The 26,526-nt window shown below is 53.0% G+C and overlaps 1 protein-coding gene and 1 long non-coding RNA gene across 9 annotated transcripts; both read right to left on the reverse strand.

Annotated features, from left to right (window-relative positions):
- Positions 1–1,803: 1,803 nt before the first annotated feature.
- Positions 1,804–18,687, reverse strand: RNF44 (ring finger protein 44). Of its 8 annotated transcripts, none has more exons than XM_042250342.1 (11): positions 18,604–18,687; positions 7,198–7,349; positions 6,804–6,993; positions 6,246–6,413; positions 5,665–5,841; positions 5,393–5,554; positions 5,188–5,312; positions 4,807–4,894; positions 4,597–4,718; positions 4,351–4,450; positions 1,804–4,158 (listed from the first exon to the last, which is right to left on the reverse strand). In XM_042250342.1, exons 2-11 carry the CDS (start codon positions 7,302–7,304, stop codon positions 4,096–4,098), a joined length of 1,302 nt encoding a protein of 433 aa, XP_042106276.1. In that variant the 5' UTR covers positions 7,305–7,349; positions 18,604–18,687; the 3' UTR covers positions 1,804–4,095. The 8 variants fall into 8 exon arrangements, with proteins under 8 accessions (XP_042106276.1, XP_027825807.1, XP_060271678.1 ...); XM_027970006.2 differs by having other exon boundaries at positions 18,461–18,687; XM_060415695.1 differs by lacking the exon at positions 18,604–18,687 and adding an exon at positions 18,000–18,174.
- A 6,275-nt stretch (positions 18,688–24,962) lies between these two features.
- Positions 24,963–26,465, reverse strand: LOC121819631 (uncharacterized). Its single transcript, XR_006059915.1, has 2 exons — positions 26,302–26,465; positions 24,963–25,660 (listed from the first exon to the last, which is right to left on the reverse strand). It is a non-coding gene; the product is annotated as an uncharacterized LOC121819631 (long non-coding RNA).
- Between the last annotated feature and the right edge of the window lie 61 nt (positions 26,466–26,526).

A 26,526-nucleotide genomic window follows, 5' to 3' on the forward strand; every position in this document is an offset into this window, starting at 1 on the left:
AGTAGGCAGCCCTGCAATACCACACGCCACCATGGAGAAGGGGAACGTTCCACCTCACCAGTCTGGTCCCTTTGGTGGCTCTCAGGCCCTCTGTCCCCACTGAGCTCGAGGATGAGCAGCTTAATTTTTGTAGGTTCAGTGGGACCCATGAGTGGGGATGTATGTAATGCAGCTGGGCCAGTCACGCTGTTCTAACTCCCTAATGGTAGCACAGGGTTCAGGAATGGGTGTACAACCTGCTGGTTTAACAAGACTCCAGATCAGAAATTATTAGAATTACTAATAATTCTATTTAGAATTAGAAAAAAAAGTTTTTGCATGGAGATGATGCTAAATTAGGAGACACTGAACTAGAGCAAACTCTTGAGAGTCTGGAGAAAACTTTTGAGAGTCCCTTGGACTGAAAGTTGGCTTAAAGCTCAACATTCAGAAAACGAAGATCATGGCATCTGGTCCCACGGCTTCATGGGAAATAGATGGGGAAACAGTGGAAACAGTGTCAGACTTTATTTTTCTGGGCTCCAAAATCACTGCAGATCGTGATTGCAGCCATGAAATTAAAAGACGCTTACTCCTTGAAAGAAGTTATGACCAATCTAGATAGCATATTCAAAAGCAGAGATATTACTTTGCCGACTAAGATCCGTCTAGTCAAGGCCATGGCTTTTCCTGTGGTCATGTATGGATGTGAGTTGGGCTGTGAAGAAGGCTGAGCGCCGAAGAATTGATGCGTTTGAACTGTGGTGTTGGAGAAGACTCTTGAGAGTCCCTTGGACTGCAAGGAGATCCAATCCATTCTGAAGGAGATCAGCCCTGGGATTTCTTTGGAAGGAATGATGCTGAAGCTGAAATTCCAGTACTTTGGACACCTCATGCGAAGAGTTGACTCATTGGAAAAGACTCTGATGCTGGGAGGGATTGAGGGCAGGAGGAGAAGGGGACAAGAGAGGATGAGATGGCTGGATGGCATCACCGACTCGATGGATCCGAGTCTGGGATGAACTCTGGGAGTTGGTGATGGACAGGGAGGCCTGGCGTGCTGCGATTCATGGGGTTGCAGAGTCGGACACGACTGAGTGACTGAACTGAATTGAACTGGACTGCAAGATCAAACCAGTCCTCAATATTCATTGGAAGGATTGGTGCTGAAGCTGAAACTCCAATACTTTGGCCACCTGATGTGAAGAACTGACTCCTTGGAAAAGACTGATGCTGGGAAAGATTGAAGGCAGGAGAAGGGGACGACAGAGGATGAGATGGTTGGACGGCATCACCGACTCAATGGACATGAATTTGAGCAAGCCCCAGGAGTTGGTGATGGACAGGGAAGTCTAGCATGCTGCAGTCCGTGGGGTCGCAAAGAGTTGGACGCGACTGAGCAACTGAACTAAGCTAAGCTAGAGCTACCAGGAAGCACTATGCAGAACAAAGTTGTAATGTGAAGTGAGACCTTGGTTCCTTACAAGACCGAGTTGGATCTAGTCAGGATGAAGCAAAACCTACCTCCAGAATGTAAATGACAAGACTAGGAAGTGCCCTCTTCCTCAAACCGGTGAGATGGAATCTTGTCAGTTGCCAACAGAATCCTACCTAGTTTGCCTGTGAAGCAGATTGGCTCAGAGCAGTTATCACTGAACTGGATCCACAGACCCCTCTCCATCAAGAGATCATTTTCCTTAAGGTTCCAAAGCGAAGAACAATGTTTTCTGCCTGTCTCATCCTGGACCCCTACCCACTCTCAGACTGATGCCCCCTGCCCTATTTCCCATTAAAACAGTAAGGACACAGGCAGCCAAGAGCAGCTTGGGCAATACTTGATATACATCATACATTTATTAGTGAATATCCCTCTGAAATCAGCAACAATATTAAAAAAAATAATGATTGCACTACTTGGTCAAGCAGAACTAGCAACTTTCATTTTAAAAAAAGTACAAATCTGTTAAAAATTTCAATCGGTATACACATATATAATACAACATACTAGTTATGTTAAATGCTACAAACCAATGTGAATCCAATGGAATGGAAAAAACCACACATTTAAGCTTTAAGAACCATTTTTTTTCTCTATATATTAGCATTTTCTCAAATACATACATGGGAAAAATGAGGTAACTGTAAAATGTGCAAGGAACAGGGCCCCCCCAAATTACATGTTTATATATATATATGTAACTATATATATATATATAAAAGACCTTTCTAACACAGGACACAGGTGCTGGGCCCAGCCAGGGCTGGGGGATGGAGCCCACTGTCATGCCTAGGCCAGAAGTTGGTAAATAAAACAGTAAACAATGACAAGCCCCCACCACAGGAAATCATTGGTAACATGGCATCTATAGCAAGGTCGGCAAATCACAAACATCCTAAATAATTGTCTTATAAATCTTTTTTTTTTAAGTGATTTTTTTTTAATGTTGTTTCCCCCCCAATAGCTGCTCGCTGGAATCACTGCTGCAGCCGACACACAATCCGTGAGCCTGTTTCCGCCTGCCCCAGGAACTGGAAAGGGTTCTGAAAACCTTTTTTGGGGGTGGGGAAGGGAGGGGGGTTGGAGAGGGTGGTTCTCTGTGTAAAACGTGGGGTTTTCAACACTGCTATAAATATAGAAATGTCACCTGGAGTTATATACAGTAAGACTTTGGGTTCTCCACGGGGTGGGGCCAGGCTGATAGGGCCCCATGGCAGGCTGGGGGGTGGCGGGAAGCCAGGGCCGCTGCTGAACGAGGGTGGTTGGAGCATCCCTGAGGCAGCAGGCGCCAGGGGCTGCCTGCTAGGATGTGCCGGCCCCACACGCGGTTCGTTCAGGGCAGCAACCCCAGCTGGGGGTGAGGAAGAGAAGGAATGGGACCACGAGGGCGAGGGTGGGGAACTCAGCCAGACCCTATGGGGGCTCCTCCAGACCTTGGAGGGCAGGGCTCAAGCTGGGAGGGGGCCCCTGGAGGTGGGTCCACACCCTCCCTGGGCCCAGTCCTCCCGGGACTTCCTTGGAGGAGACACGCCCAGGCAGGTGGGAGACAGGTCCTGGCTAGAGGGAGAAATGCCCTGAAAAGCGTCCGGTCCCGGGAGGCTCTGGGGACGTGTGCAGTACAGTGCATGGCAGTTATCAGCTGAGCACAGACCCCCCAACCCCACCCACGACCGCCAGCCACCCGGCCCAGCCCCGGCCGTGCACATGCATGCAGGCCAGGCGGCATAGCACGGACCATTCCCTGCCCCCGGGGCACTTGGTCCTGGTTGGTCCCTATACCCCCGTTAAACCAAAAAAAAAAGAGACTGTTTAAAAATCCACACCCTCAGATCCTACACGCAATTTGGGGCCAAATGATCAACAAAAACTGCTGCTCCTCACGTTCATGCAAAACGACAGAAAGGGGAGATCGGGCACGGGTCTGGGCACCGTCACTGCCAGGGAGGGCAGCCACCAGCAACACAGGAGGTCACTCTCCCCTCTCAGAGGGCCCATCTGCCTCAGCTCAGAGCCTGCCTCCCACCTGCTTGGGAGGCTGGCTCTGATGCTCCCCAGCCTGGGCTTGCGGCTGGAATGTTGTGCCTGGGCTGAGGGCCCTCTAGGGAGCCAGCCCAACCCTCACAGCGGCCTGGCTGCCTGAGTCTGCCTGGGGTCAAGGCGGAAGGACCCACTTGGGCTTCCTGCCACCATCTGTCCACGCCTGTCAGTGCCACCTGCACAGAGGGCATGCCACTTCAGTGCAAGAGACCAGGCGACCCCGGACAGCTCCCCCTTTGCCCATCTTGGGGCCAACGATCCCCACCGGCCACACTAGGGGAATGGACCCTGGCTCCCAGTGCTGGCAGGAAAAGGAGACAGACCCGAGGGCAAACAGGAGAGAGACTGAGTCGCGGGCGCTCAGGCTGCTCCCGGGTGGGTAGACGGGTGGGCAGACGGGGAAGGAGTCTTTGGAGCTTGGCAAATGCAGGGGCTTATTGCAGGGGCTTCTCTCGGGCTGACCCTGACACCAGCTCTGGAGAGGCAGGCAGGAACGGCAGGGCAGGCCGGGACCACGCCCTCCCTGGGGCCCCCAAGTTTCCAGAACTTTGGGCAGGGTTCTCCGGGGTGGCTGTGGGGCCTCACTCAGCCTCCCTGGGCACCTCGGAAGCGTCGGCCCGGCAAATGGGACACGTCCGGTTGGCCTGGGAGAAGCAGCCGCATGTCAAGACTCCACTCTCGCCCAACCCCCATCCCATCGGAGGCTCTTCTGCTCCCTGGTAGGGACCTGGCTCCCTGAGTGGAGCCAGAACTCCTGGATGCCGAAGGGACGCAGAGGGAAGCCCTCCAGTCCCCCTCCTCCCTCCCCACACCTGGGAGCAGCATGGGAACCTTACCTTCAACCACTTGTCGACACACTTGGTGTGGAACTCGTGGTTGCAGGGGAGGACCCGGAGCAGCTGCCGCGCCTCGAAATCACTGAAGCAGACAACACACCTGGGAGGAGGCACAGAGCGTCACCCCCACACTGAGGGCAGGGCAGACTCACGGCGGGGCACAAAACCCCATCCAGGAGATTAGAAACCTATCTGTGCTCAGAGAGGCTCGGGGAGGGGGCTGGAAGAGGAGGCCAGGGCACTCACAGTGTCTGCTCTGACTGGTGACTGTCCGGGTGAAAGCGGTACGATGGAAGCTGCTCGATGTCCGCTTTGGTGAGGCCACGGGGTTTGGCGTCTCCCAGCCGCTCGGCCAGATTCAGGAGAGCCTGGACGCGGGCAGGAGGGGAGAGTCAGCGGCGGCCAGGGCTGGAGGTCCCCCAGGCCCCCACTTCCCAGGACCAGGCTCCACGGGACCTCATAGTTCTCCATCTCCACGTCATCCACATCAAGATCCAGGCTGATGGTGGGCCCCATTGCTGTTGGTGACATCGGCAGCATCGAGCTAGTGGGAGACAAGCATGTGGGCCCAGGGTCAAGGGCAGTAGGCATAGAGGGCGCTGGGGGAATCCCCTGATTCCCACCATGAAACCAAGCCCAGAACTCTGAACTGTTCACACCAGAGACCCTATTGGGGAGTGTGAGTGTGCAGGTCTGGTCTACTGGGGATGCTGGGGGGTGGGAGTAGGGGGGCTCGAGCAGCCCCGGGACCTCTGTGGGACCCTGTTAGGGTCTAAACCACTAACGACCCCAGGAGAACACACCCCCCAGCTCTGGAGCAGCTGTGCAGGTACTTACAGGAAGTAGGGCAGGAAGCTGGGGTAATACGGTGGTGGGGGCGGCGGCGGGGGCGGTGGGGGGAGCGGCTGCTGCAGGCGGAATCTCTGGGTGCTCAGTCTCCGAGGCATCACGTGGGAATATGGCTGCGAGGGGGGCCAGGGGCAGGTCAGCCACGGACCTGTCTCCCTGGTCACCCTCAAGCCAGAGCAGGGGTGGCACTCACCACACCGAAGGACAGCTCCTGGTGCAGGGTGTCGTGCGGCAGGTAGTGCATGGGCACGGACGCCGACAGGGTCGGGCCTGGGGCCGAGGTGGAGTAGGTGAAGCTCCCCAGGGGGTGCTGATCCCCCCGGAGATCCACGTCATTGTCGAGGCGCTGCAGGGGCTGTGGGCGGGGGGGAGGTGGGATTTGGCAGAGTCAGTGACAAGGGGAGTCCCCTGGGCCCCGCCCCACCCACCATTCCCTGTAGCATCAGACCCGTTTCCGGGACTCACCATGCGTGGGTGCTGTGTCTGCAGGGACACAAACTGCCCAAGAGGCGCCATGTGAGCGGGCTGGGGGTGTGGGGCTGGCGGCGGGGGGTGCAGGATGTAGTGGTCACTGGAGATGAGGTGGGGGTAGGCCTGATACGGCACAGGGAGCTGCTGCATGGTACATGCCTGGATCAGCTGCTGAGAAAGGGGGCAGAGGCTGGAGAACATTCTTCTGGGCTCTGGGTTGGGTCTTAGGTTTGTGGGACCAGGGCCAGGGCCAATTCCACCCAGCGAGAAGTCCTCTGGACCATCTGGCCCTGGCCTAGGCCTCCCAGGCAGGACATCTTGCTCTGAAGGCCCACAGTGACTCCTCCAGACCATACAGCAGGCCCTGGGATGCAGGGCCAGCCCTGAGCTCTGCAATGCCCTTCCACTGGACATGAGTACACATACACTTTTCTGGACAAGGCTGTGGCCTGGAGCCCAGGGTATTCAGACAGCCTGGCTAAGGGCCGTTAAGTGCAGCTCAGTTTTGCTACAGGCCCAAGCCCGAGGCCTTTAGCTAGAGACGGACCAGGAGGCCTGGGCGGGTGCTCACTCACCGGGGGCGGGAGGCAGCAGAGCGGGTAGTGCTGCCCACTGAACATCACGGAGCATGCTGGGAGCTGCTGAGTGCTGCAGCCAGGGATGTGCTGGCCTGTAGGCAAGGGGAAGCCTTGGGTGGTCACCGTGGTGACTGTGTAGGACAGAGGGACAGGTCCCTGGTGCACCTGCAGAAAGAGACCCAGAACTGTGGGGAGGCCACTCGGCTGGCCCCGAGCTGAGACAGTCCCGCCGGGCCAGCTCTCTCCCCTTCTCTAGCTGGGGCCTACCCACCGTAGACCCAGCTGCCACCTCCTACCCCAAGCCCCAGAGAGTCCTCTGGGAACCCAGGAGGGGCTTTATAGCTCTATCACTCATCCACCGTGTGGCCCCAGGGAAGGTCCTTCCCTTCTCTGGGCTTCAATGTACCAACCTGTACACCAGGGCTAAAGATGCCTCCCCGAACGGAGCAATGAGTTCAGCAAGGTGAAGTCAGGGTATTGCTCCTCTGCTCCTTGGCCCGACTTGCCAGAGGCCAGGGCGGCAAGGCGGAGTGCGGCGTTGGGGGTTCTGCCTACCTGCTCGTGGAGATCAACCATGAACGGGCTCTGCTGGGAGGCTGGGTGCAGCATTCGGGGGCTCCCGCCGGCAGGAGCCGAGGCTCGGCGCTCCTCTACGGGGAGGTGTGCTGGTCGGGGCGGCAGCTGCTGGGAGGGGAAGCGCTCATCCTGGGAAGGCGGGCTGGCCAGGGGGCCCTCGCGGCTGGGGCTGCACCAGAGAGGAGGCCCCAGTAGCACTGACGGGGGCTGCTCATTCACAGAGCACGGAAGAAGCCAAAGGTCCACTACCCACTGGGGAAGGAAGATAGCTCAGGGCCCTGGGCCCACCGCCCCCGGCCCCTGTGCCAGCCTAGGCTGACAGCCCCCACGGCAGTGGCTCCAGGATCCATAGGACTGGGAGGTTCCCTCCTACCTTCCCCAGAGCTGGCCCGGGCTGCTGCTGGGTCCTGCAGGGAATCGCCGCTGACCCCCAGGGGCAGAGGGTGCCCACCTAGTCACTGCCAGAGCCCATGGTTGCATCAGGGGTGGCAGAGGGCTGGAGGGGCTGGGCCAGGGCACACGACCCTAGGAGGCAAACCGACAAAGGGACTAAGGCACAGAAAGTTCAGTCCCTTGCTCCATGAGCGGTCAGGGAGGGAGGATCAAACCTCTGCACCCCGGTTCCAGAAGCCCACTGATGCCACCCGCCATGCCCCTGCGCTCCCCTGGCAGCACTGTGCCCTGGCGCTGAGGTTCAGGACAGACAGACCAGAGAGAGCCTTGGCCTGCAGGGAGTCCAGAGGGCTGGCTAACATGCTTCCAGGCCAGGTGGCTCTGGTGTAAGGCTCCCTCCGGGTGGGTCTCCAAGGAACCCTGTCATGGTGCAAGGGTCTACAAATATGACCTACAGGTAGTGGGGTTCCTGAGGGGACTCCAGCTTCCTCCCTTCCACCTGCTTGGCTCAAGAAGGACTATACTCCTTCCACTACTAATATGTGAGAGGTTCTGACTTGGTTCCTGCCCTTGAGGGTTCTCAGCCCAAGACAAGCCAGGAGTCATCCCTCAGTATCCATGGGGCACTGGTTCTAGGACTCCTATGATACCAAAATCTGAGAATGCTTAAATAACCCCTTATGTGAAATGGTGTAATATTTGCATATAACCTATATACATCCTCCCCTGGACTTTCTATCATTTCTAGATACTTATGATACCTAATACAATGGAAATGCTAGGTAAATATGATGGAAATGCTACCTAAAGGGCAAATCCAAGTTTTGCTTTTTGCAACTTGATGGATTTCCCCCCCAATATTTTCAATCTACAGTTGGTTATATCTATGGATGTGAACGCATGGATAAAGAGGGTCGACTGTGTACTTTCTTTCCATAATCTGTTACCACAGTGCCCACCCAAGTGAGACTTCACCTACTCTTAAAAGAAGGAACTGTCAGCTCCATTTTGCAGAAGAGAAAACTGAGGCTCAGAGACAGGAAAGGACTTGCTCAAGGTGCCAGAGGAAGTGTCAAAGCGGGGAGGTGGGCTGACTACAGCCTCTTGCTGTACCCTGCTGCCAACAGGAAAGGGTCCAGGCCAAGAATTTTGGCAAGACGCAATGAAGTGATAAAGGAAGTCAACCTCTGATGGACTGGTGGGTCTGGCATGCAGCCAGGCCCTCTGGGGCAGGAGGAAGGGGTTGGAGGGGGTTGTACAAACCTGACCCAACACAGCCCACAAGTGGGAGGTAGGGCTTGCTAAGAAAAAAGAGGAAGCAAGAACCTAAACCTAAGGGAGGAAGCTGAGTGGGAACGAGGCGGGGCAGGAGCTGGGGTCCAGGTGGGGCAAGTTGCGGAGTGGGGGTGGGGCGGGGGGGGCATTAACTCTAGAGGTTGGAATGAGGCCCTCGCAGGGAAAGTTCTGGAATCTGTCAGGCCCTGCAAAGCTAAAGGGCACGTCTAGCAGGACCAGCCCTTGGCTGTTCCTACCGCAGGGACCCCGCCTCCATAGAACGCAACTCCTATGCTTCCTCCACACACAGCCTCAAGTGCTGCCTCTCTGTTCACACAGTTAGGAGTGTGTGTACTGTCCCCTCAACTCCTTGTTCCTCTCCTCTGCACTGGGCTTTATGTGCATGGGCCCTAATTTTCACAATGAGCCTGAAAGGGGGGACTCTTCTCTACCTGCTAAGACAGCACAGGGCCCAAGGCCACGGAAGAGCTGGAATTCACGCTCCTCCCAGCCAGCACCTGGCAGAGGGGTGGACAAGGCCCATTAGATTGCACCCAGCACAGGGCAGGCCTGATGTGGTAAATGCACCCAGGAGAGCTGATAACATAGGTCTAAGGTCTATGTAATCAGTCTGGCAGCAGTGAAGTTAGTGCCAATGATTAAAAATTGGGAGATTACATAAAAATTTGGCCTTTCAGAGAGTGAGTGGTGTGTGTGTGTATGTGTGTGTGTGTGTGTGTGTGTGTGTGCGTGTGTGTGTGGTGAAGCAGAAAATCTGGTCCCTCATTCCTGCTTGACTCCCTCACTCTGAGCATGAGCTTTCTCTCCAGGTCACCCCAGACCCACTCCCCGCCTGCCCACCACAGGTGACTGGGGTTGTAACCCCCGCTGTGGCCCAAGTGCACATCCTAACACACGTGTACACACATGCACACAGCCTCGATTCCTGCTGATGATCCAGCCGAGCAAACACAGCCTAAGAGAGATTCAGAGGAAACCCCCAAATAACTGAAACAACAAACTCCTGACCCACCCTAGATATTTTGGGTTAGAATCTTAAGAAGGTTGGGGAACAAGAGCGCCTAGAATTCCACCAAATTCCCCAGCAGTTTCTATAACACAGGCAGTGCTTAAGAACCTCTGTTCTAACTGACCTCAGAGATCCTGAGAGACCTCAGTCCTGCTGATGGGGAGTTATTAACCAGAACTACAATACTTTCCATGTGCCATCCCAGTTAAGTCCTCATAGCAACCCTCAGAAGTAGAGACACTGAGGATGAGATCTCACTGAGAGAAGTGAGATCCAAGGCCAGTCAGCTAGAGTTGAGTGCCCAGGGACATAGCAGTGGCCTCAACTGCTCCTCTTATGCCATGCTGTCTTATTGAAGGCTGGGCAATGTCAAGGCTCAGGGGTGAAGAACCACAGAGGCCCAGGCCCATGGGATTCTGCTCTGGCCAGCCTCTTCAAAAACGCCCACAGAGCAGGAAAGGGAAGTGGCAAGGAGCTGGGAAATCCAACCACCAGACAGAAGCCCTCTAGCTGTGGCCAATGGTGCCAAAGGTAATAGTGTCAACCCTTGCATTTTATTAACACATGATGCCCTGATCTCTGGCCAGTATTGGTTGAGGACTGGGCACTTTGCTTCCTCTCTCTGAGCCACAGCTTATTCATCTGTAAAATGGGAACAGGCCAATAATCAGCTCCCAGGGGACTGGTAAGGACTCCCCAAAGTCCACTGCAGTGATTTGTAAAGCTCAGGTATCAGCTGAGCTTTACACTATCAGAAAGTCAGACAGGCTCCCTCAGGGAATACCCAGCTAGCAAGGAGGGGGCCCTGGTTCTTGACTGGGAACAGAGATGGCCCAGGGGGAACTTACCCACTTTACAGTTGAGCAAACTGGGACCCAAAGGAAGGAAGTAACTTACTCCAGACTATAAAGCCAAAGCGGGTCAGATTTAGTCCTGGCTGGTCACCTAGGCCCAGGCTTCTTCAACCCTGGCTTCCATTACCATCAGTACCCTCAAGAATTACTTAATGCCAAATCTCTACTGTAGGCCCTAAAGGAGATCAGGAGAGCTTTCTCTTTCAGACATCCTGACGAGCCCTACTGTGGAGAGAAGTGAGGCCCAAAGTTGGAGCCAGCAACTTGCTCAAGGTCAAACAGCAAAGCTACCACCTAACTGCTCTGCCTTTTACCACTTGTCCTTTGGGCTGGGCTTTTACTAAGGTCTCTGAAAAAGAGCCCTAAAGGTCCCATCCCTAAATCCAATCTTGCCCAGAAGCAGGGACTGCATCTTGCATCCATCTCCTCCCCCAGGCACTTTCAGTGCCCCAAGCAGCTATCCTCATCCTGGTAGAGTGAGACCCTAACATATAATTTGGGCCTGGCTGCTGTTTGCAGGAATAGGGGCTGTTTTGCAGATGATAAGCCAAGTGAGGCCCTGAGGACAGGAGCAGACTGAGGTAGGCTGAAAAGCACCCCTCCCTACTCCCTCCCACCAGCCCCCCAAAAGAGGCATGCTGGGCCCAGCACTGCCTGGAAGACAAGCAAAGCTACCCAACTGTGGTGTCTGGTGGCAGCTGAGGGCAGGACCACCAAGCTCTGAGTTAAGTAAGAGTCGTGTGCCAGCCCAGACTCCCTAGATGACCTTGGTCAAGGAAATCTTCCCTTCTGAGACTCAGTTGCCACAACTGTAAAATGGGGGTGGAAATCTCTCCTTCCGAGAGCTCCCAAATAAAGCCACAATAAGCAAGACGCAAGAAACCAGGTGGTCACATTACAGGGGAAGGAAACCAGTGTCCCTAAAGGGCAAGCCCCTCCTCAACGTGGGCCAAGCGCAGGTAGAGGGGTTCGAGGAGCTTCCTCAACCAACCCTCCCTGGGAAAGGGGACAGGCGTGGGGGAGGGGCCGTGGTACGGATACTCGCCCAGAGCGGGGCCTCCCGCACCCCCTTCTCACTCCTTTGTGCTGTGCTCAGAGGAACATCTGGGACGAGAGGCCAGATTGCGGCGTCGGGGCCAGAGCGCTGTGACTTTAAGAGCCGAGGATCCCGGACCATGTGCTCGGCGTGAGACAAAAGCAACAACAAAGGAAGTGGCGGCTGCAGGGGGAGGGGGCGGCTCCTTCCTCTCCAACCGCAGCGCTCAGCCTCTGGAGAAGGAGACTCGGCCTGGCCTTGGGGGGCGCTGGGGGTGGGGAGGGGTCCCGGATTCTAGAGGCCTCGCAGTCCCCACTCCGGACTGCCCGTGATTAACTCCTGCAGAGCCAGCTAGATCACAATACCCAGTCCCAGGGGAAGGAGGGCAGGAGTTCTAGGGATACAGAAATCGGGAGTTGGGGGCTCAGTCCCCGACTCACCTTCGGCCACACCGTGACTCCTTTGTTCCCGATCTAGAACGGCCAAGCTGGGCAGGGGGCGGAGGTGGGGGTGGGAGTATGCTGCCTGGACCCTTTAAGAGCCCCCGCCCTGCGGAACAATGTGCTCCTTTCCCCACCCCCTAGTCCGGGGGCTGTCCGGGTCCTTCCGGGGCCCTCTCTTTGTTGTCCGTCCGCCGACCGTCTGCCTCGTGAGGCCCACGCGTGGCCACCTCAGGCCCTTGGGAAGCAGGAGGCAGTGCAGGACGCGGCCGGGTTTGCGCAGCTGCCTGCGGCTGGCCCTTTAAGAACTGTCCGCGGCGGCAGCGGAATGTAACAAACCCCACATTTGATTCACAACATTCGAAGCGGCGGGGTCGCGCGCCGGGCGGGAGGGGGACTCGCGGGGCCGCGCCGGGAGGTTCCGGCAAACAGTAGCCGGCAGCTGCCCGCAAGGGCCCCGCCCCTTGCCAAGAGCTCCTCCCCCCGGGGGGTGCCAAGAACCAATCACCCGCCGGGACTCAGCACGTGATTAGTGGGTCGCCATCTTGAGGGCAGATTTTTTTTTTTTAAAAAAACCTCCTTCTCGTCCCCACCTCCTCACTTAAAGTGACCGCAGCCATCACAAGCAAGGGGCGGGGCCACATGGCCTGACCTAAAGATGGAAGACCTTCTACGGGGGTAAGACAAATTGGCTGCAACTCTAACTTGCTATGCAAACTCGCGAATCACTCATGCTTCTGAGGTTCTGTCTCCCTGCCCGAGAAACGGGTCCCGCCGGGAGAGCCGCAGCCCGGACTTACTGTGTCATGGTTCCCTCCTCGGCCGCGGGCGGCGCCTGGGACACTGAAGTGCAATGAACCAGACCTTCGACGGGGCAAGAGCGTCCCTTAAGCCAGCCTGAGTGGTTAGGAAGGCTCTAACAGCCCTGGCCCGACAACCTCCCCGGAGATGACGTCAGCTCTGAGAGCTACTGCGCCGCAATGACATCATGGCCTGGCCGCTCCGCATCTTCTTGTTTATATAGCGCGGTGACTTTAAATAGTTGGGCGGGCCTGGCTTGCTCAACGAACCAATAAAGGGCAATTCATGCAAATAAGCTAATAACGCTTACAGGGAAGGGGGATTGGCCCGGCGCGCGCTGACGTCACAAACACATTTAACCGGCCCGCCCCTAGCGTGGCCAGGGAAAGGGGCGGGGAACAGTTTGAAGCTAGAGTAGGAGGCGTGAAAAGGAAGCGTTAATCCATCAGTCCTGTCCGATTCTTTGCAAGCCGCTAGACTGTAGCCCATTAGTCTCCTCGGTCCATGGAATTCTCCAGGCCACCTGCGCTCTAATTGCTCTAGGCGAGGCGTAGGAGAGCTCCTTGCCTAGGTGGATAGTGTAACTAAACCCAATGAAGTCTTTAGTTTTCTACAATATTCCTATGAGACGGATTATTACAACCTGCCCATTTTACAAAGGTAAAGAACATCAAGAGGGGTGTCATTAACCCAAGGTCACACTGCTGAGGTGAAGCTTGAATCCAAGACAAAGCCTGGCTTCGTTCCCCTCTGCCTCCATGTCTGCCTGGGGACATTATACAAAATGGGGTATTACCTCCATATCGATGGGGGGAAAAAAAAGAGAAATCAATAATATTTAAAATATTCAAGAGCTGGGAACAGGCCTAATATAAACTACACACATAATCCATAACTAGACTCCTCTAGATGGAGCTGCACTGACACAGGGCTACCTCCGAATCAGCCCTACACGAGATACCAGCACGAATGTTAAAACATCTGCTAAGCCTGTGTAGTGGGGCTGCTGGGCGTGTGCCTGTGTGTGATTTTCTCTGCTGCTTTGGTATATTTCATAACCCCAGATTTCAAAACTGAAAGATACTGAACTGAGGGTAGCAGTATCAATGGTTTTTAAAATAGGATATATTCGGTATCAGAATAGAATATTTTTGGAAGGGTATACAGGAGACTGAATAACTGCCCTCATGGAGAACTGAAAGAGAGCACTGGGCCAGGAGGGAAAATTTTTAATTCGATATGCTTTTGTATATTTGCTGTTAAAAAAAAAAAAAAAACTATCCTGTATAACCTACTGAAAATTCTAGAGAAAATTACTGCAAAACAGTATGTCTTAAGGATTTCCAGTCATTAAAACTTGTGTTCCTTTAGAGGCATCCAATAGAAACAACCCTGAAGGAAGTCTGGGGAACAGACATGCCTATCCAAGTAATGTTTAGAGCAGCAACAATCTGACACCATACTGTGGATGTGCAGCCAATAACACAAAAACTGAAAATGGTATCCAGGTGCTATTTGCAGACCTGTAGGGATGAGAGATCAAATTCAGGAGGCATGCTACAGATATTACCTGGAATGCCAAACTCTCTCCATCACAATTAAACTATGGGTACATGAGAATAAATGGGGCTGCCTTTCTCTAACCATCCCCTTAACAGCAACTCTCCCTCCCCCTAAATCCCTTCCAACCTTTTATTTTTCTCACTCCATAAAAGCAATCAGAAAATCTGTCCTACACTCAAAGTGCCTACACAGACCAACCCCTGCTTGCCTGGATAGGGGTAGACCCTGCAATGGCTCCCTAATGCCTAGCTTTCAGGGCTGTGCTTAACAAGACAAGCTTCCCCCACCAAACTTTTCAGGCTCACTTCTCCCCAGCCTCTCTCCCACAGCTACATGGCTGTGTTCCCTCTGGCCTTCCCTGCCTCTCTCTTCCCTTCTACCAATCTATTCCTCTGCTCTGCCCCTTGAAGCTAGGCTCCCATCTCACCTCTTACAGGAAGCTGTGAAGTCTCTAGCTTGTGCTGAACTTCCCCATCTTTGTATTCAGGCCTAGATGCACCCTGACCTTCACTTCATGCCATTTGATTTGCACGCAGTCCTGTCATGATCACTTCATGTCTCAGTAATCTCCTCCTTGCCTGAGAGGATTCAGCACTTTTAAGTGCACTGACATTCAGCCTTCACTGAGAAACCACAGGGGTAATCTCATTTTACAGGTGAGGATCTGAGGCTCAAGGAAGGGAAGTGACTTGCCTGAGGCCACAGTGTGGGAATCCGTACTAGGTTCAGATGGTAAGAATCTGCCTGCAATGCAGGAGTGAGTGAGTGAAGTCCCTTAGTCATGTCCTACTCTTTGCGACCCCATGGACTGTAGCCTAACCAGGTTCTTCCGTCCATGGGATTTTCCAGGCAAGAATACTGGAATGGGTTGCCATGGAGAGAGAACCAGGTTCAATCCCTGGGTTAGGAAGATCCCCTGGAGAAGGGAAATGTACCCACTCCACTACTCTCGTCTGTAGAATTCCATGGACAGAGGCAGACTGCAGTCCATGGGGTCGAAAAGAGTTGGACACAACTGAGTGAGTAACACTCTGGGATTCCCTCATAGTTCAGTTGGTAAAGAATCTGCCTGCAATGCAGGAGACCTGGGTTCAATCCCTGGGTCGGGAAGATGCCCTGGAGAAGGAAATGGCAACCCACTGCAGTATTCTTGCCTGGAGAATCCCATGGACAGAGGAGCCTGGCAGGCTCCAGTCCATGGGGTCGCAAGAGTCAGATACCACACCACACAGGAAATGACTCCAGTTACTACTCCATAATCTACTTACTCCTTTGAAGAAACGAGCACTCTGATTGTCCCATTCTCTCTGCCTAAAGTGTCCTCAACATCCCCTCCTCACCTGTGGCCAAACTCTGCTCAACCTTAGGGGTTCAGCTCAAAGGCTGCCTACTTGGAGCCTCTCCCGACCTGTCTCCTGGTTTCTACAATACATAGCACGCCTATTATCACACCGCATCAGGACAGCAGAAGGCATGTCATGGGGCTGCTCCTTCTACCCCCAGCAGGGCCTGGCTTACACTGGACAGTGGATGTCCAAGGAAGGAGCTCTGGGTTGCTCTTCCTTGCCCCTAATGCTTCAGGGCCAGGAAATCTTCGTCCTGCCTTATCTCACACGTGACCCTCTGGTTTAGGTCCCTGAGACACCCTCAGCAAATCCCCACAGCCCTCAAGTTTTTCGCCACAGGACAAGAGGCCAACAACACATCTCCCACTCCCCTTGACCCAGTTCCCAGAAGTGTGGCCCAAGGAGCTCCAGAAATGACCGACAGGGGTGGCTCACTCTTGGGTAAGCACCTCCCATGAAGTTCTGTGGACAAATCGGGAGTTCTGGCCAATAACATGTTCACTCTAACCCTAACCTGAAAAACTTTCCTGGGCACATGCAAAATCACTCTGGAGCAAGCGGGAAGGAGGCTCAATTTTACCCAATTTCCCAGGGAAGTCAGGAATCTGGACTTTCCTCTCATTGATGAATCTTCTGCTTTGGAACCCCAGTGTGGGCCCGTGGCCTATATACCTACTATGTGCCTCACCCTCATCACCCCACCCTTGCCCCTACCCTTCTGAAGGGAGGTTCTGTTACTTTCATCTTACAGATGAAGAAAATGGCTCAGGAAATGATTCCCCTTGACCCAGTTCCCAGAAGTGTGGCCCAGGGAGCTCCAGAAATGACCAATGGGGGTGGCTCACTCTTGGCCAAGTACCTCCCATGAAGTTCTGTGGAGAAATCAGAGTTCTGGAGTCTCCTGCATGATCTGAGTAAATCCTACCCTGATATCTCATTGGTCCTCCCAGTGACCTAAAGCTAGGTATCAGTGTGTGCTCCACTTTACAGATGAGGAAGCTTGGGCAAAAGAGGACGTGACTTACCCACCGTTACATAGCCATGAAGGGGCAAACATGGGTCACATTTTAAGCTAACATTAAGTTTGGTTCACGCAATGCAAATGCCAACACAGGGTCTCCAGGTGTCCAATAATCAAAAGCACAGATGTCCTTGGGGAAAAAGCCTCTCCAGATCACAGACTGGAAGAAAGAGAGGGATTTGAACCCTGGTCCCTTGAAGGCAAAGTACTGGATTCTACCTACTTTCCAGCTTCCACCCCAGGACTCTGCAAAAGATGGATCCTGCTGAGGCCTCCCCTATTCCACCTGCCTACCTAAAACCCTGGATAGCTGGCTGCCTCCTTCCCTCCATCAGGCGTCAGAAAGTACTCCACTCCTTTCTTCTAAGAGCCCTCAAGCCCTCCTCCAGATGCAGGGCCCAGCAGCCTTCCCAAGTGAAGCTGGCAGAACACAGAGACTGAGGGATGGTCCAGGAACACACAGCACAGCCTAATAAATCCAGCTCAGGACACAGACCTCCCAGCTACCCCAGAGCATCAGACTTGAGCCTCACACACTAGGGTAGGGGTTGATGGGCCCCACTCTGCCAAGTCCTTGCTGCTTAGGGCAGGCTTGAACACACCTGAGCCCCAAACTTCGGTTGCCCTAAAAAGCAGAGGCTGTTTATGCATATGGGGGAGGGTGGCCTGTCTATAAAGGTGTTCCTAGGTCCCGGTTCAAGGCTGCAGCACTCTGGCCCCAGCTCTGAGTCTTGGTCAGTGATGTGGCCTCTCTCTTCCTCAGTCTCACTTCTGTAAAACCAGGATGATGACAACAGTAGTGACAGATGACATTTCCTGAGCACTTAGTGTGTACAGCACTGCTGTTCATCTCCTACAGGCTACTGAGAGGGCAGCAGACACGGATGGTTAAGTGCCGTGCCTCAGAAGCCAGCCACCTAGACTATGAGAAAGCTGCCACCTCTATGAGGCTCACAGTTTGTCCAGTGAAAATAGAGGTGACTGTGAGTCAACAGTGGCTTCCACTGTGTGCTCATTTTCCACGGTACTGGAAGACACCGTGCGCTTGAAGGGTGTGAGCTCCGTGGGTAGGGCAACGGGAGGGGATCCCCTTTCTGACTCCCTCCCTGCTATAGCTGTCACCCGTAGAACCCATAGGGTCTGCAAAGGAAGGAGCGGGTATGGGTCACCACAGCATCCAGAGATGAAAATCGGGAGCTCCAAGAATGTGGAAGCCTGGCAGCTCCTGGGAGATGAATCCAGCTGAATTCCCCATTTCCCTCCAACAAGGCCAGCTTCCTACACCCACATCGTCTTTCTTACCCCGGCCCCATCTCGACTCGGACTTCATAGCCCTCAGGCAACAGAGTGTGTGACCTTGGGCAAGACACAGACCCTCTGGAGCCCCCGCGCCTTCCTTTACCCTCAAAGCAGTACCCACGCCGCTGGCGTGCAGTGGTCTGTTCTTCCGACCCGAGGCAGCCCCAGGGCAAGGTTCGAGTCTCGCTGGATCCCCAGCAGCTGGGACAAGGAGCGCTGGTAAAGTGTTTGGGGTAGCCCTAAGGAGGCCAAAGCACTGCAGCTCTGTCCCGGACTCCTGGGCTCCAGCTCTAGCCGGGACTCGCCAGGGGTTGCGATCGGAGCATGCGTGGAGCGCAGGGCACTCTGGGAGTTGTAGTTCCCAGGGGCTCCCCGTACGGGAACACTAGACAGCGGGCGGAGCGGCGGTGACCCAGAGTCCCAGGACTGCAAGCTCCCGCCCAGGACGCAGCCCGGCGGACTCTGGCCTCGCTGGAGGTCCCTGCGCTACACTGCCAGCCCACTGCCGCCCCCTATCGCTCCATCCTCGTTGGCCCTGCGTCTGGGGCGCACGGCGCAGAGTCCAGGCCGTGCGTTACCTGGGGCCGCGGCGGGGCTCTAACCCCACCCGGCGGCCGGCGCGTTGCTCCCGCTGCAGCCCGGGGTCCTGGTCCCGCTGCGGCCCGAGCGCCGCCTGCCGCGGTCCCCCCTTTGGCCCCACGCAGTGGAACGGTCCACAGACCTCTTCACCCGGGCGCGCGCGCGCGCGCGCGGGGTCTACAGCAGCAACGTAGCTTCACCCTCGCTCCCGCGCACGTATGGAAGTACCTGGACTGCACCAAGAGCGCGGGAGCGGAGGGTGGAAGGAGGCGGAGCGTGTCTCGGCCACGCCCACTCAGTGTCCGGTTGCAAAGGGCGCGCAAGGGCGAGGCTTACAGGGTCTGGCACCTTAGGCGACCCCTTTGGTACCTGTGTGACCTTGGATGAGTGACTAAATAGGAAAGATAATACGAGCCTGTGGCCGTTCAAAGACCCTTTGCTTCAAGGAGAGTTTGTTCCCCTCCCTCAGCTTTGGAATTTGTGTGTGTGTGTGTGTGTGTGTGTGTGTGTGTGTGTGTGTGCGAGAAAGAGAGAGAGAGAGAGAGAGAGAGGTGTCAGGGATATACATACAAAGAGCAAAGACTCTGAGGTCAGCAGATCTTGGTTCCTCTCTGTGGGTCATTCTCTGAGCTTGTTTCCTGTTCTGTGAAATGGGAATGATGATAACCTTCTTCGGGAGGTAGGGAGACTAGCGACAAGAGAATGCTTCTGTCCATTGCTAGAGCCAGCCTGGAACAAAGTGTGAATACCTGCTCAGGCCTGGGATGCAGAGGGCATCCCCGCCGACTGCATCCTAGGGTGTAATTAGCCGGCTAGGACTACAACTCCCATCGCGCCCCGCTCCATCAGGGTCATGCTGGGAGCTGTAGTCCCTGCAGACCTCACTCTCATAGGCTGCGCTCTTTCCTCAGTCCAGGATTTGGCACTCTCTGCCGAGGAAGGGCCCGCTGCCTCGAGGCCGCCTTATTTTTTAAAGCTTACATTTGTTGAGTTCTACCCAGTGTGGGAATATTATTAGTGTCCCTGTTTTATAGATTCGAAAGCTGAAGTATAGCGAGCTGAGGGATTTTTGCTAGGAAGTGACAGGGCTCAGGATTTCTGTCCAGGCCTGGCATCCAGAACCTGCTTTCTACCTCACTCTGGTTCATCCTTTAGCAAACACAGGTTTTGTTTTCTTCTTTTAAAATCCGAACTACATTAAAGCCTAATTTAGGATATGCTTTGTAGCTATACAGTAAAATAAAGCTTATGTGTACATTCTTCATAAATGTATACCTCTGTATAACTAAATTCTAATCAAGATCTAGAACATTTTCATCACTCTGGAAAGTTCCCTCTTACCCTCTCCAAGTCAGTTTCACGCAGTCACAACTATGGACCTGCTCCCTGACACTGTAGGTTTGCTTTTGTGTCTAGAACTTCATATCAGTGGAATAACTCTCTGTGTAAATGCTGTCTTCTTTCATCCTGCATCATGTTTTTTGAGATCCAACCTGTGGTAGATGTCAGTAGTCTGTTCTTTCTTGCCCCCAGCTTTATTGAGATCTAATTGATGTTGACATATAATGTTTTGTAAGTTTAAGGTGTACAGTATTATTCAATGCATGTATATACTGCAGAACCTTTCCCTAAATAATGTTAGTGAACACATCCTTCACCTACATAGTTACCATTTTGATGTTTTGTGGCTGTTTTGTGCTACTCTCAACAGTACCTTTCAAGTATAAGGCAGATACAGTATTATTGACTATAGTCACCTTGCTATACATTAGATCCGCAGAATTTACTCATCTCGTGTAACTGAAAATTTGTATCTTTTAACCAACACTTCCTGGTTTCCCCCACCCCCCAGCTCCTGGCAACCACCTTACAATCTGTTTCTATGTATTTGACTTTAAAAAAAAGTTCTAGGTATCAATGAGATCATGCAGTACTTGCCTTTCTCTAACTGACTTATTTCACTTAGCATGTGTCCCTGTTTAGCATGTGTCACTTAGCATGGTGCCCCTCAGGTCTGTCCATGTAGTTGCAGATGGCAAGATTTCTTTATTTTTTAAGGCTGAGGAATATTCCATCGGGTGTCTAGGTATATATGTATGTACCACAGCTTATTCATTCATCTATCCTGGACACCTAGGTTGTTTTCAAGTATTGGCTATTGTGAATAATACTGCAATGAACACAGGCAGGTTTTTGTTGTTGTTCATTTATTTTGTTTTACTTTCTTTTCTAACTTGACGGCTAGCAACTTATTGAATGAATGTGCAATGGTTTTTGACACCCAATCCTTTGAAGAAATGATCCCCGAGTTCCAGCCGCCTTGATCTTTCAGTTCTCCCAGGAGCCAGGTTCTTTCCTTAGTGGGGCTTTGAACACACTATTCCCTCTACCTGGGCTTCGCTTTCCTTCCTTGTGGCCTGGCCTACTCTGCTGTCACACAGAGCTTCCCTCTGTGGGGGCAGGGATGCTTGTCCCCACCCGGCCAGTGTCCTCCGCCAAGCACACCTGGACAAGGTGAGCAATCAGTTCCTGTCCATTGAAGGGACACAGAAGAGGCAGGGGACCCCAGGAGGGCCATGTGACACCAGGTCGCATTCCCGGGGGGCTCAGAGGCCTGTTCCATCTCAGAGACAGCCATGTGTTATTTTACTTCCCCCTATTTTCCTGATGTGGAAACTGAGGCTGAGAAGAGCTGGAGTGGGAACACAGGTCTTCCTGGCTGTGACACCTTCCCGGGATGGTGGTGATGAGGAGTGTTGAGAAGAACCTGAGGGAAGGCTCTGGGGAAGTTGTGGCAGAGCAGAGAGGGGAAGTGGGGCCTGCTACTCCCTGAAGTCAAGCCCAGTGGAAGTGTTCAGGCAACTCTCAGCTCCGTAAAAACAAATACAGTTGGGGCCACAGAGTGAAGGTCGGGGGAAGGGGTGAGCTCCCCATCGCTGGAGCTGTGCAAACTGTGGCAGAGCAGCCCTGTGGAAGGGGTCCTTTAGAGAGACTGTGTGCCCTGGGAAGGGGCTCAGAGGCCTGGGGAGGGTAAGGAGTTGGTCTCATGGGTCCTCAAGTTCTTTCTAGGATGGGAGGTCGTGAATCTGACACCAAGGGGCTGTTTATATATGAGTGCCTTAGGCTGGTTCCTCAGCTGTAAGACAGAGTGATGAAGGAAACTTGTATTCTGCAAAAGTAAGTGAAGCTGGAAGGTTGAGGAAGGGTTGGACACACGCACAGCAAAGAGACACACTCAGCCCAGGCTCTCCAGGTCACCTCTGAAGCCATACACTGTTGAGGTGTGAGGGGGACACTCCATGTTTCAGATGAAGTTGTAGCTCGGGGAGGAGTGACTTGCCAGACACCACAGGACAAGTCAGGGCTTGATTTCAACTTAATTAATTTCTGAGCATAGAGTAAGTGCACAGAGTAGATCGCCAGAAAAGACAAGCAACGAGAAATTTTTCAGATCAGAACTTTTAAAGAGACTTCCCTGGTGGTCCAGTGGTTAAGAATCCACCGGGCAATGCGGGGGACACGGGTTTGATCCCCGGTCTGGGAAGATTCCGCATGCTGTAGAGCAACTAAGCCCGTGCACCACAACTACTGAGCCTCTGTGCCCTAGAGCCTGTGCACCACAGCAAACAGTAGCCTCTGCTGGCCCAAACAGAAGAGCCTGTGTGCCACAGCCAAGACCCAGGGCAGCCAAAAATAAATAATAATTTGAAAAAAAAAGCTTTTAAAAACCATGCACCTGAGACAGTAGCTGCGAAGAAACCCTGGTGTGGGTCCAAATTGCTACCGCCTCTCTATCACTTGCCCTGTGCCAGTGCTTCAGTGCACGTGTGTGTGCTAAGTTGCTTCAGTCGTGTCTGACTCTTTGTGACCCCGTGGACTGTAGTCTGCCAGGATCCTCAGTCCATGGGATTCTCCAGGCAAGAATACTGGAGTGGGTTGCCAGGCCCTCCTCCAGGGGATCTTCCCAACCCAGGGATCAAACCCATGCCTCTTGTGTCTCCTGCACAGCTTAGGCAGTTTCTTTACCACTAGCACCACCCTGGAAGCCCCAGTGCTTTAGCGCATTTCCTGCTTATTTTTTATAACAAACGTAAGGGTTGGCTTCTGCAGTTGTGCCCATTTTACAGATGAGGACATTGAAGTTTGGGAGATGAACTCTGTTGCCAAGGCCCCCAGCTGGTAAGCTGTGGAGAGATGATTAGGACCTAAGTCATCTGAGTTCATATTCTGACCTCTTAGGCCTATTTTGTGGCTGGCCACTTGCCACTCTCTGAAACTGACACATACCTGGATCAATTACAGCCCAGAGCCCAGTGAGCTGCTCAGATCACCTGATGGCAGGCAGACAGGTGCCCTTGAGATGGAAAAGGCACCATCTGACCACACCTGGCTCCACACACTGGCCAAAGGTCTGGGAAGGACAGGACACACCCTGTAAGGGCCAGAGCAGTGACTCAGAGCTGTTGGCCCCAGGGGTCACAGCGGGAGCAAGGGCAGGGGCTGGGGCTGGGGTTTGTCCTACGTGGTCCTAGGCAGAGAGACCAGGCTAGCTCCCTTGGCCTGGGGTGGGCCTGGAGCCTTGGGCAGAGGTGCCCATCTCTCCTCCTACCAGCTAGGCCCCTAGTGATCTCACCACACCATTACGAAACTAACATTCTGTGAGCCTTCTCTCTGTGTTGGTCGTTGTGACCCTAAGTGCATGACTTCATTTTCATCCTTACCACCACCTTCTGAGGTAGATTTCATATATTACCCATAATTTACAGATGAGGAAACTGAGGATTCAGGAGGTTCTGTAATTTGCCTCATTACAATTGAACTCAGCCCCTGATCCTGAACCTGGTTTCTTAGCAACTACATTTTAATAGTCACGTCAAGTGCCATCCAACATCCTGTAGCATCCTTTTCTTGGAGACACGCAAGAGGTAAAACCTATTAGGTTAGGAATTACACCACAATTCCCAAATCCTCGTGAGGTTTCTCTCTCTCTCTGTATGTATGTATGTATGTGCGTTGGATGGATGTTGGGCTTAATGGATCTCAGATCATGTTTCCCTCTTTGCCTTGCCTGCTTGGAGGCTCAGAACCCAATTCATGGCCCACCTCTGACAATTATCTGGAATGTCAAGGCAAATATTTAAATGTTTTATAGACTCTATAGGGGCTAACTTCTCCTCATTTTTTTCATTGGTCTTTCCTTCATCCAGATTTCATCACTTTTTAAGCTTGTTGTAGCACATAGTTTTTCAATTTTAAAAAATTATGGTAAAATAAATAATATTAAATTTACTATCTTAACCATTTTCAAATATACAGTTGTATTAAGGACACTCATATTGTTGTGTGTCTCCAGAACTCATTCCACCTTACAAAACTGAAACTCTATACCCACTAAACAATTACTTCCCATTCCTCCCTCTCTGGCCCCTGGTAAGTACCATTCTCCTTTCTGTCTGTGATTTTGACTATTCTAAATAGCTCCAATAAGTAGAATCAGTTTGTGTCTTTAGGTGACTGGCTCGTTTCACTTAGCATAACAAGGTCCATTTATATCATAATGTGTTGAAATTCCCTCCCTTTTTAAGGCTAATTGTCCATTGTATGTATACACCATATTTTGCTTATGCAACCTATACTTTGGCCACCTGATGCAAAGAGATGACTTATTGGAAGAGACCCTGATACTGGGAAAGATTGAAGGCAGGAGGAGAAGGGGACAACAGAGGATGAGATGGTTGGATGGCATCATCGACTCAATAGACATGAGTTTGAGCGAGCTCCAGGAGATGGTGAAGGACAAGGAAGCCTGGTGTGCTGCAGTCTATTGAATCACAAAGAATCGGACACGACTGAGCAATTGAACAACAACAACAAACCCGTCTGTCAATGGACACTTGGATTGCTTCCATGTTTTAGTTATCGTGAATAGTGCTGCTTTGAACATGGGTGTGCACACAGCATATGTATTTTGATAATTTGTTTTAAAATTGGGGGTTTGGGGAACAAACATTCTGTTAAAGTGTCTGTCATATCATAACTGCCTGATACATCTATCTACTGAGTCTAAGTCAAGTGTGATTCCTGCTCACGAGGAAAAGACCACCCAGGATGATGACGGGACAGTGGCGTGTGTGCTGAGCAAACTACGGATTCGGTGCCCTGGGAGTTCAGATGACTGGTGGGCGGGGTCCATGCTGTGTTCCAGGCCCCATGCCAGGAACAGTATTCCAGTGATTTGGTTTTGTCCTCACAAGAATCCTATGAAGAAAGAAATACTTTCTCTCCAAATTATGAATGCAGATGTCCAGTATCATGCTATGGGGAGAAGTGGAAACTCCAGGAGGCTTAACAGGGAGTTGGCCAAACCAAGTTCAAACTCTTCTCTCGCTTACCTTAACTCTGTCTGTGCTCCTTCCTTAGCATCTGGGTAGGGTGGTGTAGGGATGAGGAACTTCCTGCCTCAAGAGCATTAAAATGAGGACAGATTAATTCAACCAGACATAACAGGAAAAGGAGTGTATTGATTCAGTAACTGAAGAGTCTTGAGGTGATGGCTTCAGGTGTGGCTATATCCAGGGGCTCGCATAAGTCATGAGGAATTCATGTGTCTCCATTTTTCAGTTCGGCTTTAACTCAGCCTTGGGTTATTTCTCAGTAGCCTTTCTCCTCATGGTAGTAAGACAGACAGCTGTTGGAAGTCACTTTCTCAGACTCGGACATCCCAGTGGGGAGGAATGAGGTTCTTATTCGTAACAGTTCCAACAGAAGTCTTTTATTTGAGTCTTATCAGTTCTATCTGACCCAATTTTGGTCACATGCCCAAACCCAAACCAGAAGCTCTGGCCAGGGTGGTGCTGTGCCTGGCCTCATCATACGCCCTCCATCGGGGTAAGGAGGGGTTAGGTGAGGAGGTTCCACAGAGGAAAACTGGGTCTTGTCACCAGGGAAGCCAGGAGAACTGCTGGGCAGACAGAACAGGGGTTGTATAGGAAGTGTGGAGGATGCCTTGCTGGGCGAGGAGACACGGGGAGGGGTGAGGCAGGCTGGGAGAACTCTTCCCTCATCGAAGGCCTTGGTGCTGTCTTCAGAGCCAGTTCCTGGCTTCTGGTCACTTCCCCTTTCTGAGCCTCATGATCCTTTTCTGCAGCACGCCAGGCTCCCCATCCCCATCTCTCAGAGTCTGCTCAAATTCATGTCCACTGAGTTGGAGATAAAGCATACTATGGGTGCTCAATGAATTTGATTCTAGCTCCTCTCAGGAGGCACAACCTCCTCCCCCCAGGACTTTCCTGGAACTGAGAGCATATTTGCATCTCATGGTCTCTTTCGGTTGTCCCAGGCCTCACTGAATGCCCTTCCTGGCCCGAGTGTCTCCCTGGCTGCCCTCACCTGCCCCTAGGGTAGGAGGACTCAGCACCCCATGGTCCAGACGCAGGGAGTGTGGCTGTGTGGCTCAGGGAGGGGAAGTGATTTAAAATCAGCTCTGCAGGGGGGTTCATGTTTGGGAATGCATGTAAGAATTAAAGATTTTAAAATTTAAAAATAAAAAACTTAAAAAAAAAATCAGCTCTGGTGGGGTTGGGGCGGGGATGGATGAACCCTGGGAGAGGGTGGGGGCCTCAAAGGAGGGCACCCATCATGGTTGCCTTCACTGCTCTCTGAAGACCTCATGTTGGATTATCACACTGTTTTACTACTTCCCTCCCAGAACCTATTGCCTTTCTCACCTCCCTCACAGGTCCTCTGCCACTGAGGGATCCTGTGGCAGGGAGGAGATGGAGGGCCCAGATGTCGCCTGCCTCCTCACACACGTGCCCCAGGGCTGGGGCCGGGTTCCTACCTCTTGTGGGCTCGGCTCTGCTGGGCTCTGGCTCCTGCGGCTTAGGCCTCTGGGCCTGGGAGCAGGGGGTCCCCGCCTCAGTCCTGCCCTTGTACCCCCTCTTCAGCTGTGGTCCGAGCCTCCTGAGTAGTCCTTCCCGTCCCCGGAGGTGTGGTGTCTCTCAGGGTTAATGATTTCTCAAGGGAGGCGGAGATGGTGCCAAAGTCTGCTGACTGTGCCACTGCA

The sequence above is a fragment of the Ovis aries genome, chromosome 5 (assembly GCF_016772045.2).
Source record: "Ovis aries strain OAR_USU_Benz2616 breed Rambouillet chromosome 5, ARS-UI_Ramb_v3.0, whole genome shotgun sequence".
In the NCBI taxonomy this organism is placed as follows: Eukaryota; Metazoa; Chordata; class Mammalia; order Artiodactyla; family Bovidae; genus Ovis; species Ovis aries.